Source organism: Trichomycterus rosablanca, chromosome 5, assembly GCF_030014385.1.
Source record: "Trichomycterus rosablanca isolate fTriRos1 chromosome 5, fTriRos1.hap1, whole genome shotgun sequence".
NCBI classification, from domain to species: domain Eukaryota; kingdom Metazoa; phylum Chordata; class Actinopteri; order Siluriformes; family Trichomycteridae; genus Trichomycterus; species Trichomycterus rosablanca.
The window spans coordinates 593,968-614,463 of NC_085992.1; the positions used below are offsets into that span (position 1 = coordinate 593,968).

The 20,496-nt window shown below is 47.3% G+C and overlaps 1 protein-coding gene across 1 annotated transcript; it reads left to right on the top strand.

Annotated features, from left to right (window-relative positions):
• The first annotated feature begins 336 nt into the window (after positions 1–336).
• pdcd4a (programmed cell death 4a) lies at positions 337–20,178 on the top strand. The gene is made up of 10 exons (XM_062995383.1): positions 337–349; positions 450–547; positions 670–783; positions 1,321–1,545; positions 4,190–4,287; positions 4,495–4,609; positions 4,986–5,093; positions 8,647–8,757; positions 8,862–9,001; positions 19,754–20,178. Exons 1-10 carry the CDS (start codon positions 337–339, stop codon positions 19,803–19,805), a joined length of 1,074 nt encoding a protein of 357 aa, XP_062851453.1. The 3' UTR covers positions 19,806–20,178.
• Positions 20,179–20,496: the final 318 nt, after the last annotated feature.

Consider the following 20,496-nt stretch of genomic DNA (forward strand, 5'->3'; position numbering starts at 1 on the left):
AGGGACTGGTTTACGGAACTGATTTAAGGTTTAAAGGAACTGGTTTATGGGACTTCTTTAAGAACTAGTTTGAGAACTGGTTTAAGGGACTGGGTTTAGGAACTGGTTCAAAAAAACTGGTTTACGGACTTGGTTTAAGGAACTGATTTAAGGAACTAGTTTAAGAACTGGTTTAAGGAACTGGTTTAGGGGACTGGTTTAGGGGACTGGTGTAAGGGACTGGTTTACAGAACTGATTTAAGGTTTAAAGGAACTGGTTTAGGAACTGGTTTAAGAAAAACTGCTTTAAGGAACTGGTTTGAGAACTTAAGACGTTGTTTTTTACTGGTACAGACGATGGTGAAATCAGGTGAACTCGTGTGTGTGCGCGTGGTAAGATGTGTGTGTGTCTCTCTCTGTGTGTGTGTGTGTGTGTGTGTGTGTGTGTGTGTGTGTGTGTGTGTGTGTAGGTGGTGCCGGTGGTAAGGGCGTGTGGGGAGCTGCGGGTTTGGTGTACGAGATGGAGGAACCCGACTCCCACGATCCGAACTATGACGAGTCGGCTCAGGTGAGCAGAGCTGAGGTTCATTACCTGAGCGCCGGGTCCTGATGGTCCTGCTGCTGGACTGTGATGATGAGTGTCGGTCGTGTGTGTGTGTGTGTGTGTGTGTGTGTGTGTGTGTTATACAGGGAGATACGGTGTACGCTACAGTGGTTCCTGAACTGGACGATGGAGAGCTGGAGAAGATCATGAACCCCATCATACAGGAGTACTTCGAACATGGAGATACCAAAGAGGTGGAGGTAAGATGGAACTCAACTCTGCGTGGAGCATGGGTCCTTCAGGACCTTGATGCAGTGAGGGTATTAGGCCATAAGAAAAGGTCACCGAGACCTGGATCTGATTGTCAGACTCACGCTGAGACTGTGACTGTCAAGACGCTTTTGGGATGATGTAGAACCTTGACTGTGAACCAGGCCACCACCTGGTCCAAGACTGACCATTAAGACCCACAGTGAGATCCACAGTGTGACTGTCAGGATTCCAGTGAGACCCAACCATCAAGACCTGGTTCGAGACTCATGCTCTCAGTGTGGGTCTTGACAGTCTAGACGCTTTTGGGATGATGTAGAACCTTGACTGTGAGCCAGGCCTTCTCTTCCACCACCTGGTCCCAGACTCTGATCGTCAAGACCCAGACTGAGACTGTGACTCTCAAGACACCAATGAGACCCACCCATCGAGGCCTGGTCCGAGACTCTGACCGTGAAGACTCTGAGCATTGTGGCCTGTACTGGGAACCTTGAGACCCAGTTCTGACCCGTGTGTGTGTGTTGTAGATGTTGCTGAAGGACCTGAACCTGGGGCCCCGTCGCGCCGAGTTCCCGTTGTTCGCCGTGTGTTTGTCGTTGGAGAGCAAGGCCAGTCAGAGAGAGCTCACGTCACGTCTGCTGTCCGACCTGACGGGAAAACGAGTGCTGAACCAAAACGACATGACCCGTTCCTTCAACACCACCCTGACTCAGCTTCCAGAGCTCATCCTGGATACGCCTGAAGCTCCACAGGTAATACGTGTTCCAGGAGAGGTCCAAAACTCTAGTTTCTCCTCAGGAGAGTTCCTCAGTTCTGTAGTTCCTCCTCAGGAGAGTTCCTCAGTTCTGTAGTTCCTCCTCAGGAGAGTTCCTCAGTTCTGTAGTTCCTCCTTGGGAGATGTCATTAACCTTGTAGTTCCTCCTCAGGAGAGTTCTCCAGCTCTTTAGTTTCTCAGGAGAGTTCCACAGCATTTAGTTGATTAGTTGATCGAGTTCCAGATCTTTGGTCAGGGTTCCAGATCTTTGGTCAGGGTTCCAGATCTTTGGTCAGAGTTCCAGATCTTTGGTTAGGGTTCCTCCAGATCTTTGGTCAGGGTTGTCCTAGATCTTTGGTCAGGGTTCCAGATCTTTGGTCAGAGTTCCAGATCTTTGGTTAGGGTTTCTCCAGATCTTTGGTCAGGGTTGTTCTAGATCTTTGGTCAGGGTTCCAGATCTTTGGTCAGAGTTCCAGATCTTTGGTCAGGGTTTCTCCAGATCTTTGGTCAGGGTTTCTCCAGATCTTTGGTCAGAGTTCCAGATCTTTGGTCAGGGTTTCAGATCTTTGGTCAGAGTTCCAGATCTTTGGTCAGAGTTCCAGATCTTTGGTCAGAGTTCCAGATCTTTGGTCAGGGTTTCTCCAGATCTTTGGTCAGGGTTTCTCCAGATCTTTGGTCAGGGTTTCTCCAGATCTTTGGTCAGGGTTTCTCCAGATCTTTGGTCAGAGTTCCAGATCTTTGGTCAGAGTTCCAGATCTTTGGTCAGAGTTCCAGATCTTTGGTCAGAGTTCCAGATCTTTGGTCAGGGTTCCTCCAGATCTTTGGTCAGGGTTCCTCCAGATCTTTGGTCAGAGTTCCAGATCTTTGGTCAGAGTTCCAGATCTTTGGTCAGAGTTCCAGATCTTTGGTCAGGGTTCCAGATCTTTGGTTAGGGTTTCTCCAGATCTTTGGTCAGGGTTCCAGATCTTTGGTTAGGGTTTCTCCAGATCTTTGGTTAGGGTTTCTTCAGATCTTTGGTCAGGGTTGTTCTAGATCTTTGGTCAGGGTTCCATATCTTTGGTCAGAGTTCCAGATCTTTGGTCAGGGTTTCTCCAGATCTTTGGTTAGGGTTTCTTCAGATCTTTGGTCAGGGTTGTTCTAGATCTTTGGTCAGGGTTCCAGATCTTTGGTCAGAGTTCCAGATCTTTGGTCAGGGTTTCTCCAGATCTTTGGTCAGAGTTCCAGATCTTTGGTCAGAGTTCCTCCAGATCTTTGGTCAGGGTTCCTCCAGATCTTTGGTCAGGGTTCCTCCAGATCTTTGGTCAGGGTTCCTCCAGATCTTTGGTCAGGGTTCCTCCAGATCTTTGGTCAGAGTTCCAGATCTTTAATCAGAGTTCCAGATCTTTGGTCAGGGTTCCTCCAGATCTTTGGTCAGGGTTCCTCCAGATCTTTGGTCAGGGTTTCTCCAGATCTTTGGTCAGAGTTCCAGATCTTTGGTCAGAGTTCCAGATCTTTAATCAGAGTTCCAGATCTTTGGTCAGGGTTCCTCCAGATCTTTGGTCAGGGTTCCTCCAGATCTTTGGTCAGGGTTCCTCCAGATCTTTGGTCAGGGTTCCTCCAGATCTTTGGTCAGAGTTCCAGATCTTTGGTTAGGGTTTCTCCAGATCTTTGGTTAGGGTTTCTTCAGATCTTTGGTCAGGGTTCCAGATATTTGGTTAGGGTTTCTCCAGATCTTTGGTCAGGGTTCCAGATCTTTGGTTAGGGTTTCTCCAGATCTTTGGTTAGGGTTCCTCCAGATCTTTGGTCAGGGTTCCTCCAGATCTTTGGCCAGGGTTCCTGATCTTTGGTCAGAGTTCCAGATCTTTGGTTAGGGTTTCTCCAGATCTTTGGTTAGGGTTTCTTCAGATCTTTGGTCAGGGTTCCAGATCTTTGGTTAGGGTTTCTCCAGATCTTTGGTCAGGGTTCCAGATCTTTGGTTAGGGTTTCTCCAGATCTTTGGTTAGGGTTTCTTCAGATCTTTGGTCAGGGTTGTTCTAGATCTTTGGTCAGGGTTCCAGATCTTTGGTCAGAGTTCCAGATCTTTGGTCAGGGTTTCTCCAGATCTTTGGTCAGAGTTCCTCCAGATCTTTGGTCAGAGTTCCTCCAGATCTTTGGTCAGGGTTCCTCCAGATCTTTGGTCAGGGTTCCTCCAGATCTTTGGTCAGGGTTCCTCCAGATCTTTGGTCAGGGTTCCTCCAGATCTTTGGTCAGAGTTCCAGATCTTTAATCAGAGTTCCAGATCTTTGGTCAGGGTTCCTCCAGATCTTTGGTCAGGGTTCCTCCAGATCTTTGGTCAGAGTTCCAGATCTTTAATCAGAGTTCCAGATCTTTGGTCAGGGTTCCTCCAGATCTTTGGTCAGGGTTTCTCCAGATCTTTGGTCAGGGTTTCTCCAGATCTTTGGTCAGGGTTGTTCCAGATCTTTGGTCAGGGTTGTTCCAGATCTTTGGTCAGGGTTGTTCCAGATCTTTGGTCAGGGTTGTTCCAGATCTTTGGTCAGGGTTCCCTCAGATCTTTGGTCAGAGTTCCCTCAGATCCCTGGTCAGAGTTCCTCCAGATCCTTGGTTAGAGTTCCAGAACGTTGGTTGGAACACAGATGATGAGATGACGTTTGGTCTCGTTTCAGATGCTGGGTCAGTTTATTGCTCGTGCTATAGCTGACCACGCCCTCCCCATGAACTTCCTGGACCAGTACAAAGGGAAGGTGGACAATGAGCATGCTCGGTATGTTCCTCTGTTCTTACGGGGTTCTAATAGGGTGGGCTGGTGCATTGTGGGTATCGTGTGTTCCTGCATAACGCCCTGACCCACTGCAGCCCTGGGCAGGATGGTCACATGATGCCACCAAACAGAGATGAGATTCATCTAGATAGGTAGACTGTCTTGGAGGGGTGTGGTGCATTGTGGGAAATGTGTGTGTGTGTGTTCCAGAGCTGCTCTGGACCGAGCGGCGGTCCTGCTGTCCATGAAGAATAAGATCGTACGATTGGATAACGTGTGGGGAGTGGGCGGCGGCCAGAGACCCGTCAAACACCTGATCAAAGAGGTGAGAACCGGTCCAGCTGTACTGATGTGATCTAAAGTATGTGGACGCCCCTGAATTATTATTTACATCAATTACATCAAGTAAACGAAGAGCTTCCAGCCTTGAGGCAAGAGTTTGGGGAAGGCCTTTAACCTCCAGGATGACGTGGTTTGGTGTGGAGAGAAGCCCGGACCTCAACCACGAACATCTAGAAATTAGAAGGTCGCTGGTTTAAGCCCCATCACTGCCAGGTTGCTGCTGTTGGGCCCTTAAGCAAGACCCTTAACCCTCATGATTTATGTTGTAGTGTGGACTGTATAAACGTGTGTGTGTGTGTGTGTGTGTGTGTGTGTGTGTGTGTGTGTGTGTGTGTGTGTGTGTGTGTGTGTGTGTGTAGATGAACCTGCTGCTGAAGGAGTACCTGGTCTCAGGTGAGCTCTCGGAGGCGGAGCATTGTCTGAGGGATCTGGAGGTTCCTCACTTCCACCATGAACTGGTCTACGAGGTAAACGCACCCAGCACTGTTAATACTGTCCTTATGGGGACCGAGCTCCTCAGACCTATTATAACAAGTGTGTGTGTGTGTGTGTGGTGTGTGTGTGTGTGTGTGTGTGTGTGTATCTCTGTGTGGTATGTGTGTGTGTGTGTGTGTGTGTATCTCTGTGTGGTGTGTGTGTGTGTGTGTGTGTGTATCTCTGTGTGGTGTGTGTGTGTGTGTGTGTATCTCTGTGTGGTGTGTGTGTGTGTGTGTATCTCTGTGTGGTGTGTGTGTGTGTGTGTGTGTGTATCTCTGTGTGGTGTGTGTGTGTATCTCTGTGTGGTGTGTGTGTGTGTGTATCTATGTGTGGTGTGTGTGTGTGTGTGTGTATCTCTGTGTGGTGTGTGTGTGTGTGTATCTGTGTGTGTGTGTGTGTGTGTATCTCTGTGTGGTGTGTGTGTGTGTGTGTGTATCTCTGTGTGGTGTGTGTGTATCTCTGTGTGGTATGTATGTATGTGTGTGTGTGTGTCTGTGTGTGTGTGTATCTCTGTGTGGTATGTGTGTGTGTGTGTGTGTGTGTATCTCTGTGTGGTGTGTGTGTGTGTGTGTGTGTGTATCTCTGTGTGGTGTGTGTGTGTGTGTGTGTATCTCTGTGTGGTGTGTGTGTGTGTGTGTATCTCTGTGTGGTGTGTGTGTGTGTGTGTGTGTGTATCTCTGTGTGGTGTGTGTGTGTATCTCTGTGTGGTGTGTGTGTGTGTGTATCTATGTGTGGTGTGTGTGTGTGTATCTCTGTGTGGTGTGTGTGTGTGTGTATCTGTGTGTGTGTGTGTGTGTGTATCTCTGTGTGGTGTGTGTGTGTGTGTGTGTATCTCTGTGTGGTGTGTGTGTATCTCTGTGTGGTATGTATGTATGTGTGTGTGTGTGTCTGTGTGTGTGTGTGTGTGTGTGTGTGTGTGTATCTCTGTGGTATGTGTGTGTGTGTGTGTGTATCTCTGTGTGGTATGTATGTGTGTGTGTGTGTGTGTGTGTGTGTGTGTGTATCTCTGTGTGGTATGTGTGTGTGTGTGTGTGTGTATCTCTGTGTGGTGTGTGTGTGTATCTCTGTGTGGTGTGTGTGTGTGTGTGTATCTCTGTGTGGTGTGTGTGTGTGTGTGTATCTCTGTGTGGTATGTGTGTGTGTGTGTGTATCTCTGTGTGGTGTGTGTGTGTGTGTATCTCTGTGTGGTGTGTGTGTGTGTGTGTGTGTGTGTATCTCTGTGTGGTGTGTGTGTGTGTGTATCTCTGTGTGGTATGTGTGTGTGTGTGTGTGTGTGTGTATCTCTGTGTGGTGTGTGTGTGTGTGTGTATCTCTGTGTGGTGTGTGTGTATCTATGTGTGGTGTGTGTGTGTGTGTGTATCTCTGTGTGGTGTGTGTGTGTGTATCTCTGTGTGGTGTGTGTGTGTGTGTATCTCTGTGTGGTATGTGTGTGTGTATCTCTGTGTGGTGTGTGTGTGTGTGTATCTATGTGTGGTGTGTGTGTGTGTATCTCTGTGTGGTGTGTGTGTGTGTGTGTATCTCTGTGTGGTGTGTGTGTGTGTGTGTGTGTATCTCTGTGTGGTGTGTGTGTGTGTGTGTATCTCTGTGTGGTGTGTGTGTATCTCTGTGTGGTGTGTGTGTGTGTGTATCTCTGTGTGGTATGTATGTGTGTGTGTGTGTGTATCTCTGTGTGGTGTGTATCTCTGTGTGGTATGTGTGTGTGTGTGTGTGTGTATCTCTGTGTGGTATGTGTGTGTGTATCTCTGTGTGGTATGTGTGTGTGTGTGTGTGTGTGTGTGTGTGTGTGTGTGTGTATCTGTGTGGTATGTGTGTGTGTGTATCTCTGTGTGGTGTGTGTGTGTATCTCTGTGTGGTGTGTGTGTGTGTATCTCTGTGTGGTATGTGTGTGTGTGTATCTCTGTGTGGTGTGTGTGTGTGTATCTCTGTGTGGTGTGTGTGTGTGTGTGTATCTCTGTGTGGTATGTGTGTGTGTGTGTGTGTATCTCTGTGGTATGTGTGTGTGTGTGTGTGTGTGTATGTATGTATCTCTGTGTGGTGTGTGTGTGTATCTCTGTGTGGTATGTGTGTGTGTGTGTGTGTATGTGTATCTCTGTGGTATGTGTGTGTGTGTGTGTGTGTGTGTGTGTATGTATGTATCTCTGTGTGGTGTGTGTGTGTGTATCTCTGTGTGGTATGTGTGTGTGTGTGTGTGTGTGTGTGTGTGTGTATCTGTGTGGTATGTGTGTGTGTGTGTATGTGTATCTCTGTGTGGTATGTGTGTGTGTGTGTGTATGTATGTATCTCTGTGTTGTGTGTGTGTGTGTGTGTATGTATCTCTGTGTGGTGTGTGTGTGTATGTATCTCTGTGTTGTGTGTGTGTGTATGTATCTCTGTGTTGTGTGTGTGTGTGTATGTATCTGTGTGGTGTGTGTGTGTGTGTATGTATCTCTGTGTTGTGTGTGTGTGTATGTATCTCTGTGTGGTGTGTGTGTATGTATCTCTGTGTGGTGTGTGTGTGTGTACGTGTGTGTATGTATCTCTGTGTTGTGTGTGTGTGTATGTATCTGTGTGGTGTGTGTGTGTGTGTATGTATCTCTGTGTTGTGTGTGTGTGTATGTATCTCTGTGTGGTGTGTGTGTGTATGTATCTCTGTGTGGTGTGTGTGTATGTATCTCTGTGTGGTGTGTGTGTGTGTACGTGTGTGTATGTATCTCTGTGGTGTGTGTGTGTACGTGTGTACGTGTGTGTGTTCGTGTGTGTATGTATCTCTGTGTGGTGTGTGTGTACGTGTGTGTGTGTACGTGTGTGTGTACGTGTGTGTGTGTATCTCTGTGTGGTGTGTGTGTGTGTACGTGTGTATTTGTATGTGTGTGTGTGTGTGTGTGTATCTCTGTGTGGTGTGTACGTGTGTACGTGTGTGTGTGTACGTGTGTGTGTGTACGTGTGTGTGTGTACCTCTGTGTGGTGTGTGTGTGTGTATGTATCTCTGTGTTGTGTGTGTGTGTGTGTATGTATCTCTGTGTGGTGTGTGTGTGTACGTGTGTGTATGTATCTCTGTGTGGTGTGTGTGTGTACGTGTGTGTGTGTGTGTGTGTACGTGTGTGTGTGTACGTGTGTGTATGTATCTCTGTGTGGTGTGTGTGTGTACGTGTGTGTGTGTGTGTGTACGTGTGTGTGTGTACGTGTGTGTGTATCTCTGTGTGGTGTGTGTGTGTACGCGTGTATTTGTATGTGTGTGTGTGTGTGTATCTCTGTGTGGTGTGTACGTGTGTACGTGTGTGTGTGTACGTGTGTGTGTGTATCTCTGTGTGGTATGTGTGTGTGTGTGTATGTGTACCTCTGTGTGGTGTGTGTGTGTGTATCTCTGTGTGGTGTGTGTGTGTACGCGTGTATTTGTATGTGTGTGTGTGTGTGTGTGTATCTCTGTGTGGTGTGTACGTGTGTGTGTGTACGTGTGTGTGTGTACGTGTGTGTGTGTATCTCTGTGTGGTATGTGTGTGTGTGTGTGTATGTGTACCTCTGTGTGGTGTGTGTGTGTACGCGTGTGTGTGTGTGTGTGTGTAGGCGGTGGTGATGGTGCTGGAATCGAACGGTGAAGCGGCGATCCAGTCGATGGTGAAGCTGCTTCAGTACTTCTGGAAGTCGGGACTCATCACTCTGGATCAGATGAACCGGGTGGGTCCTGTAGATCCTGTGGTTGGGTGAAGGTTGCAGCGGTGCATGATGGGAGGAGTAATGATGCTGAGGTTCTGGAGCTGCTTGTTTGTTTATGTGTGCAGGGGTTCCAGCGTGTGTATGATGAGCTGGCTGAGATCAGTCTGGATGTTCCTCACGCTCACGCCATCATGGAGACCTTCGTAGATGTTTGTTTCCAACAGTCTGTTATAACCAAACAGCTCCGGGACGCCTGTCCATCCAGGTACCGTTCACTCATTCATCCATCCATCCATTCATCCATCCACTCACTCATCCATCCACTCACTCTCACTCACTCACTCATCCATCCACTCACTCAGTAACACTGTCCATCCAGGTACCGTTCACTCATTCATCCATCCATCCATTCATCCATCCACTCACTCATCCATCCACTCACTCTCACTCACTCACTCATCCATCCACTCACTCAGTAACACTGTCCATCCAGGTACCGTTCACTCATTCATCCATTTACTCACTCACTCATTCACTCATTCACTCAGTAACACTGTCCATACAGGTACCGTTCATTCATTCATTCATCCATTTACTCACTCACTCATTCACTCATTCACTCAGTAACACTGTCCATACAGGTACCGTTCACTCACACACTCACTCACTCACATACACACTCACACACTCACACACTCACTCATCCACTCACTCAAACACTCACTCACTCATCCATCCACTCACATACACACTCACACACTCACTCATCCACTCACTCAAACACTCACTCACTCATCCATCCACTCACATACACACTCACACACTCACTCATCCACTCACTCAAACACTCACTCACTCATCCATCCACTCACATACACACTCACACACTCACTCATCCACTCACTCAAACACTCACTCACTCATCCATCCACTCACTCACACACACTCAACTCAAACTCAAAACTCAAACGAAGCTTTATTGGCAGGACAAATAAGGACATTCGTATTGCCAAAGCAAGTTACAGGGAAATATAAACAATAAAAATAAGAAAGAACAAAAATATACAGAACAGTTACATGTGCAAAAAATATAGAATAGAATAAAATATTAATAAAAACAGTGCAAAATAATAACAATAAAAAGTATAATATTTACAATAATGAGGTAGTAAAACAATCAGTTTGTGCGTGTGTGTGTATGTGTGCTTGTGTGTATGTGTGTGTGTGTGTGTGTGTGTATGAGACATGGTCACCCACTGTCCCTCACCTGGTGGCAGGTGTGAGTATAGAGTGCTGCTAGTGTGCAGCTCTCTCTGTGCTCCCCCAGTAGGTGGGGCAGTTTGTCGAGGTCTGGGAGGGAGGTGAAGTTGGGGATGATGTTATTAAATTTAGGGAAGAATTGGGAGCGGACGTGGTGGTACTTGGTACACCGGGTGAGGAAGTGCAGCTCCGTCTCTACTGTACTGAGAGTGCAGTGCTGACACGACCTCTCCTCCCGGGGCAGCCAGGACCGGGTGTGTCGCCCCGTCTCCACGGCCAGGTCGTGTGCGCTCAGTCTGTACCTCGTCAGGGTTATTCTTAATTTAGGGTCGGATACTGTGCTCAGATAGTCTGCTGCACTGTAGTGTCTGTTTAGGGTCAAATAGCAAATAATAACTAATAATAAATAACTGCATTTTACTTTGAGTTTTAGTTTCAGTTTCCCAATAATTCAGATATTTAGTTCTGAGTTTTTGTGTAATTTGGTTTATTTTAATTGGGTTTGCAGATTTCTTCTGTTCCTGAGTCTTTATTGTGTTAGTGTGTGTTAGTGGTGTGGCGGCGTGTGTTAGTAATGTGTTTGTGTGTGTTATTAGGGTGTCTGTGTGTGTTAGTGGTGTATGGGTGCAGTGACTCAGGACCAGTTGGATTAGGGGACTGGTATGTTTGCTCAGCTCTTGGTGTTTCAGGGCTTTATAATGATAAGTTTGGGGGTCGCTCTCATTTAGATGTTTCCAGAAGTTGATTGCTCTTCTCTGTATGTTTATAATTAGTGGAAATCGGCCTAATTCTGCCCTGCACGCATTGTTCGTGGTGTGTCTGTGCACCTTTAGGATGGTTGTACAGAACTCTGTGTGCAGGGTCTCTAATGGATGTTTGTCCCAATTATGGAATTGATGGTGTGTAAGCGAACCCCAAACTTCACTGCCATATAGAGCAATCGGTTCAATTATTGATTCAAAAATTTTAAGCCAGATTCGAACTGGAATTTCCACGAATGTTTGACGTTTTATGGCGTCGACGCCCTGCGAGCTTTTTCTCTCAGTTCATTTACTGCCGGGTTAAAGTTTCCTGTGGAACTGATGTTTAGTCCGAGGTAAGTATAATCTTTAGTGTGCTCAATTTCATGGTGTCCTAATTTATATGTGTGTTTGGTTCCCTGAGATCTGGCTCTTTTCTGGAAGGTCATAATTTTGGTCTTTTTGAGGTTGACGGTCAGGGCCCAGGTCTGACAGTACTGCTGCAGCAGGTCCAGTTTGTGCTGGAGACCCTGAGCGCTGGGGGACAGCAGGACCAGATCATCTGCATACAGCAGGAGTTTCATCTCGGAGTCGTGTAGAGTGAGACCGGGCGTGGCTGAGTGCTCTAACATGGAGGCCAATTCATTAATATAGATGTTAAATAGAGTTGGACTTAAACAGCAGCCCTGTCTCACTCCACGCTCCTGAGAGATGAGATGTTTCTCTTACTGCCGATTCTTATTCCACACTGGTTTTCTGTGTACATGGATTTAATAAGATCAGATGTTTTACCCCCTACACCGCTCTCTAACATTTTATAAAACAATCCTTCATGCCAAATGGAATCAAAAGCTTTTTTTAAATCAATAAAACATGCAAATATTTGAGAGTTATTTTGAACTACATATTTTTCGATCAGGGTGTGTAGGGTGTAAATATGATCGGTAGTGCGGTAATTTGGTAGAAAACCAATCTGACTTTTAGTTAATTATACTACAGAATAACTTCCCCAGGTTACTGCTCACACAGATGCCCCGGTAATTATTAGGGTGGAATTTATCTCCACTTTTGTAGATGGGTGTTATGAGACCTTGATTCCAGATTTCAGGGAAGGAACCGACACTCAGAACCAGGTTAAAGACTTTTAACATCGCCAGGTGAAATTTGGAGCTGCCGTGTTTGATCATTTCATTCAGGATCCCGTCAGGTCCTGATGATTTCTTTGTTTTTAGTTTTTTAATGTTGTCTTTAAGTTCCTGCTCAGTAATGAGAGAGTCTAGAGGATTCTGGTGGTTTTTAACAGCTCGTTCCAGTTCCTCTAACTTACTAATAATTTGAATTTTACACACTCACTCATCCATCCATCCACTCACTCACTCATCCATCCATCCACTCACTCACATACACATCCACTCACTCATCCATCCACTCACTCACTCATCCATCCACTCACTCACTCATCCATCCACTCACTCACTCATCCATCCATCCACTCACTCACATACACATCCACTCACTCATCCATCCACTCACTCACTCATCCATCCACTCACTCACTCATCCATCCATCCACTCACTCACATACACATCCACTCACTCATCCATCCACTCACTCTCACACACTCACACACTCATCCATCCACTCACACACACACACTCACTCATCCATCCACTCACTCACTCATCCATCCACTCACTCACTCATCCATCCATCCACTCACTCACATACACATCCACTCACTCATCCATCCACTCACTCTCACACACTCACACACTCATCCATCCACTCACATACACATCCACTCACTCATCCATCCACTCACTCACTCATCCATCCACTCACTCACTCATCCATCCATCCACTCACTCACATACACATCCACTCACTCATCCATCCACTCACTCTCACACACTCACTCACTCATCCATCCACTCACACACACACACTCACTCATCCATCCACTCACACACTCATCCATCCACTCACACACTCATCCATCCACTCACTCACACACACTCACTCATCCATCCACTCACACACTCATCCATCCACTCACTCACTCATCCATCCACTCACTCACACACACTCACTCATCCATCCACTCACACACTCATCCATCCACTCACTCACACACACTCACTCATCCATCCACTCACACACTCATCCATCCACACACTCACACACACTCACTCATCCATCCATCCACTCACTCACTCATCCATCCACTCACTCACTCATCCATCCACTCACACACACACACTCACTCACACACTCACTCATCCATCCACTCACTCATCCATCCACTCACACACTCATCCATCCACTCACTCACACACACTCACTCATCCATCCACTCACTCACTCATCCATCCACTCACTCACTCATCCATCCACTCACTCACACACACTCACTCATCCATCCACTCACACACTCATCCATCCACTCACTCACACACACTCACTCATCCATCCACTCACACACTCATCCATCCACACACTCACACACACTCACTCATCCATCCATCCACTCACTCACTCATCCATCCACTCACTCACTCATCCATCCACTCACACACACACACTCACTCACACACTCACTCATCCATCCACTCACTCACTCATCCATCCACTCACTCACTCATCCATCCATCCACTCACTCACTCATCCATCCACTCACTCACTCATCCATCCACTCACACACACACACTCACTCACACACTCACTCATCCATCCACTCACTCACTCATCCATCCACTCACTCACTCATCCATCCATCCACTCACTCACATACACATCCACTCACTCATCCATCCACTCACTCTCACACACACACACTCACTCATCCATCCACTCACACACTCATCCATCCACTCACACACTCATCCATCCACTCACTCACACACACTCACTCATCCATCCACTCACACACTCATCCATCCACTCACTCACTCATCCATCCACTCACACACTCATCCATCCACTCACACACACACACTCACTCATCCATCCACTCACACACTCATCCATCCACTCACACACTCATCCATCCACTCACTCACACACACTCACTCATCCATCCACTCACACACTCATCCATCCACTCACTCACTCATCCATCCACTCACTCACACACACTCACTCATCCATCCACTCACACACTCATCCATCCACTCACTCACACACACTCACTCATCCATCCACTCACACACTCATCCATCCACTCACACACTCATCCATCCACACACTCACACACACTCACTCATCCATCCATCCACTCACTCACTCATCCATCCACTCACTCACTCATCCATCCACTCACACACACACACTCACTCACACACTCACTCATCCATCCACTCACTCATCCATCCACTCACACACTCATCCATCCACTCACACACTCATCCATCCACTCACTCACACACACTCACTCATCCATCCACTCACTCACTCATCCATCCACTCACTCACACACACTCACTCATCCATCCACTCACACACTCATCCATCCACTCACTCACACACACTCACTCATCCATCCACTCACACACTCATCCATCCACTCACTCACACACACTCACTCATCCATCCACTCACACACTCATCCATCCACTCACTCACACACACTCACTCATCCATCCACTCACACACTCATCCATCCACTCACTCACACACACTCACTCATCCATCCACTCACACACTCATCCATCCACTCACTCACACACACTCACTCATCCATCCACTCACTCACTCATCCATCCACTCACTCACACACACTCACTCATCCATCCACTCACTCACTCATCCATCCACTCACTCACACACACTCACTCATCCATCCACTCACACACTCATCCATCCACTCACTCACACACACTCACTCATCCATCCACTCACACACTCATCCATCCACTCACTCACACACACTCACTCATCCATCCACTCACACACTCATCCATCCACTCACTCACACACACTCACTCATCCATCCACTCACACACTCATCCATCCACTCACTCACACACACTCACTCATCCATCCACTCACTCACTCATCCATCCACTCACTCACACACACTCACTCATCCATCCACTCACACACTCATCCATCCACTCACTCACACACACTCACTCATCCATCCACTCACTCACTCATCCATCCACTCACTCACACACACTCACTCATCCATCCACTCACTCACTCATCCATCCACTCACTCACACACACTCACTCATCCATCCACTCACACACTCATCCATCCACTCACTCACTCATCCATCCACTCACTCATCCATCCACTCACTCACACACACTCACTCATCCATCCACTCACACACTCATCCATCCACTCACTCACACACACTCACTCATCCATCCACTCACACACTCATCCATCCACTCACTCACACACACTCACTCATCCATCCACTCACTCACTCATCCATCCACTCACTCACTCATCCATCCACTCACACACACACACTCACTCACACACTCACTCATCCATCCACTCACTCATCCATCCACTCACACACTCACACTCACACACTCACACACACTCACTCATCCATCCACTCACTCACTCATCCATCCACTCACTCACATACACACTCACTCATCCATCCACTCACTCACTCATCCATCCACTCACACACACACACTCACTCACACACTCACTCATCCATCCACTCACTCATCCATCCACTCACACACTCACACTCACACACTCACACACACTCACTCATCCATCCATCCACTCACTCACTCATCCATCCACTCACTCACTCATCCATCCACTCACACACACACACTCACTCACACACTCACTCATCCATCCACTCACTCATCCATCCACTCACACACTCACACTCACACACTCACACACACTCACTCATCCATCCACTCACTCACTCACTCATCCATCCACTCACTCACATACACACTCACTCATCCATCCATCCACTCACTCTCACTCACTCATCCATCCACTCACTCACTCATCCATCCACTCACTCACTCATCCATCCACTCACACACACACACTCACTCATCCATCCACTCACTCACTCATCCATCCACTCACTCACTCATCCATCCACTCACTCATCCATCCACTCACACACTCACACTCACACACTCACACACACTCACTCATCCATCCACTCACTCACTCACTCATCCATCCACTCACTCACATACACACTCACTCATCCATCCATCCACTCACTCTCACTCACTCATCCATCCACTCACTCACTCACTCATCCATCCACTCACTCACATACACACTCACTCACTCATCCATCCACTCACACTCACTCATCCATCCATCCACTCACTCACATACTCACTCACTCATCCATCCACTCACTCACTCATCCATCCACTCACTCACTCACTCACACACTCACTCATCCATCCACTCACACTCACTCATCCATCCACTCACTCTCACTCACTCACTCATCCATCCACTCACACTCACTCATCCATCCACTCACTCACATACACACTCACTTACTCATCCATCCACTCACTCACATACTCACTCACTCATCCATCCACTCACTCACTCATCCATCCACTCACTCACTCACTCACACACTCACTCATCCATCCACTCACACTCACTCATCCATCCACTCACTCTCACTCACTCACTCATCCATCCACTCACACTCACTCATCCATCCACTCACTCTCACTCACTCACTCATCCATCCACTCACTCACTCACTCATCCACTCACTCACATACACACTCACTCATCCATCCACTCACTCTCACTCACTCATCCATCCTCTCACTCACTCATCCATCCACTCACACTCACTCATCCATCCACTTACACTCACTCATCCATCCATCCACTCACTCACATACTCACTCACTCATCCATCCACTCACTCACTCACTCATCCATCCACTCACTCTCACTCATCCATCCATCCACTCACTCACACACACTCACTCACTCATCCATCCACTCACTCACTCATCCATCCACTCACTCACATACACACCCACTCACTCATCCATCCACTCACACACTCACTCACTCATCCATCCACTCACACTCACTCATCCATCCATCCACTCACTCACATACACACTCACTCACTCATCCATCCACTCACTCAAATACACACCCACTCACTCATCCATCCACTCACACACTCACTCACTCATCCATCCACTCACACTCACTCATCCATCCATCCACTCACTCACATACACATCCACTCACTCATCCATCCACTCACTCACATACACACTCACTCATCCATCCACTCACTCACATACACACTCACTCACTCACTCATCCATCCACTCACTCACATACACACTCACTCATCCATCCACTCACTCACATACACACTCACTCATCCATCCACTCACTCACATACACACTCACTCATCCATCCACTCACTCACATACACACTCACTCACTCACTCATCCATCCACTCACACACTCACTCACTCACTCATCCATCCACTCACTCATCCATCCACTCACTCATCCATCCACTCACTCATCCATCCACTCACACTCACTCACTCATCCATCCACTCACTCACATACACACCCACTCACTCATCCATCCACTCACTCATCCATCCACTCACTCATCCATCCACTCACTCATCCATCCACTCACTCATCCATCCACTCACTCACATACACACTCACTCACTCATCCATCCACTCACTCACATACACACTCACTCACTCATCCATCCACACACTCACTCACTCACTCGTCCATCCACTCACTCATCCATCCACTCACTCATCCATCCACTCACACACACTCACTCACTCATCCATCCACTCACTCACTCATCCATCCACTCACTCACTCACTCATCCATCCACTCACTCACATACACACTCACTCATCCATCCACTCACTCATCCATCCACTCACTCACACACACTCACTCATCCATCCACTCACTCACTCATCCATCCACTCACACACTCACTCACTCATCCATCCACTCACACTCACTCATCCATCCATCCACTCACTCACATACACACTCACTCATCCATCCACTCACACACTCACTCACTCACTCATCCATCCACTCACACTCACTCACTCATCCATCCACTCACTCACATACACACTCACTCATCCATCCACTCACACACTCACTCACTCATCCATCCACTCACTCACTCATCCATCCACTCACTCATCCATCCACTCACACACTCACTCACACACTCACTCATCCATCCACTCACTCATCCATCCACTCACTCATCCATCCACTCACTCACACACACTCACTCATCCATCCACTCACTCACATACACACTCACTCATCCATCCACTCACTCTCACTCACTCATCCATCCACTCACACTCACTCACTCATCCATCCACTCACACACTCACTCATCCATCCACTCACTCATTTATCCACTCACTCACTCATCCATCCACTCACTCACTCACTCATCCATCCACTCACTCACATACACACTCACTCATCCATCCACTCACTCTCACTCACTCATCCATCCACTCACACTCACTCATCCATCCACTCACTCTCACTCACTCACTCATCCATCCACTCACACTCACTCATCCATCCACTCACTCACTCACTCATCCATCCACTCACTCACATACACACTCACTCATCCATCCACTCACTCTCACTCACTCATCCATCCACTCACACTCACTCATCCATCCACTCACTCTCACTCACTCACTCATCCATCCACTCACACTCACTCATCCATCCACTCACTCTCACTGACTCACTCATCCATCCACTCACACTCACTCATCCATCCATCCACTCACTCACATACTCACTCACTCATCCATCCACTCACTCACTCATCCATCCACTCACTCACTCATCCATCCACTCACACTCACTCATCCATCCATCCACTCACACACTCACTCACTCACTCACTCATCCATCCATCCACTCACTCATCCATCCACTCACACACTCACTCACTCATCCATCCACTCACTCACTCACTCACTCATCCATCCACTCACTCTCACTCACTCACTCATCCATCCACTCACACACTCACTCACTCATCCATCCACTCACTCATCCATCCACTCACTCACACACTCACTCACTCAGTAACACTGTCCATCCAGGTACTGTTCACTTATTTACTTACTCATACATTCATTCACTCACTCACTCTTACACTGTCCATCCATGTACCATTCACTCATTCATCCATTCACTCACTCATTCAGTAACACTGTCCATCCAGGTACCACTCATTCATTCACTCATTCATCAATTTATTCACTCAGTAACACTGTCCATCCAGGTACTTTTCACTCATTCACTTACTCATTCATTCACTCATTAACACTGTCCCTCCAGGTAACATTCACTCACTCATTCACTCACTCACTAACACTGTCCATCCAGGTACCGTTCACTCATTCATCCATCCATTCATTCACTCATTAACACTGTCCATCCAGGTACCCAGGCTTGTTTTTACTTATTCATTCCCTCATTTATTAGCATTCCCTACCCGTAACATTCATTCACTCACTCATCATATATTTCATCATGTGTGATGGTGACATGATGACAGAGATGTTTGATCAGTAGATCTTTATGAGACCTGCGGGATTATTCTGATCATACACACACTGACACTCTGGGTTTCCTCTGTGACCTTGACGAGCTCCCACTGTTCCATGTGCTTTTTTGTATCTGGACGGGTGTTTGTATTGAAGATCTGATCTGATCTGTACGGAGCTCTCCAGACTTCCCCGTTCTACTGCCTGTGGGATGAGGAAGGTGGAGGCCACGTACCAAAGTTCATCCACACTGTAAATCTTCCCACGGCACCACAGGATCCGTCTGAAAATGTTCATAACACCCCACACTAACCTCAAAATGAGCTCCAGTCATTCAGTCAGTCACAGAGCAGCTGCAGAAATGCTGTCCGGTGTTTGTCAGGTTCTCTGATGCTGATTTGGTTTGAATCCACCAGGGGGCGGAAGCGCTTCGTGAGTGAAGGAGACGGAGGCACCATCAAGAGCTAAAAGTGATCAAGAACACACACCCTACACACCCTGATTATTCTTCTGATGTTTTCCTAAGTTCTTTTTGATGTGTGGGCGGGACTTGCTCTTTGATGTATGGATGTGGGCGGGGCTTGATTTGGTTTATTAATTGTTGTGTATAAACACACGTAATCATTCAAACCGTGAATAAATAAAAGCAGCTGAGACACTTTGATCTTTCAGCAATCCCCCCCCCGCGGAGACTGTAATTAAGCTTAACGAGCTGTTCCTCAGGTGTTATAGCAGCTCATTATTCTCTATTACACTTATGTTTATGTTTCAATCAGCATTAAATAAAAATTACATTTACACTCTGTATAAAAAATACAAAAATAAAATATTCTGCATTCTGTGTTCATTTGTATATTTTGCCTTTAAGTGCTCATGTATGCTATCTGGACCCACTGGAACCCTGACCAGAATGCAGTGCATTCAGATATACCCATTTGTTTACACTTGTTTATTGTTTTCTAACCACTTTATCCTGGTCAGGGTTGCAGTAGGTCTGGTGCCACCTTGCAAAACTCATTTGCAGCGAGGGTTCATTTTCAGCAGCAAATCCACCTTCCGCATGCATTTGGGAGGTGAGGGGAAAGCTCACATGGACAGACTGATCACAGAGAGACCGGTGGTGAAGATGGAACCAAGGTAGTGAAACGTAGTGAGATGA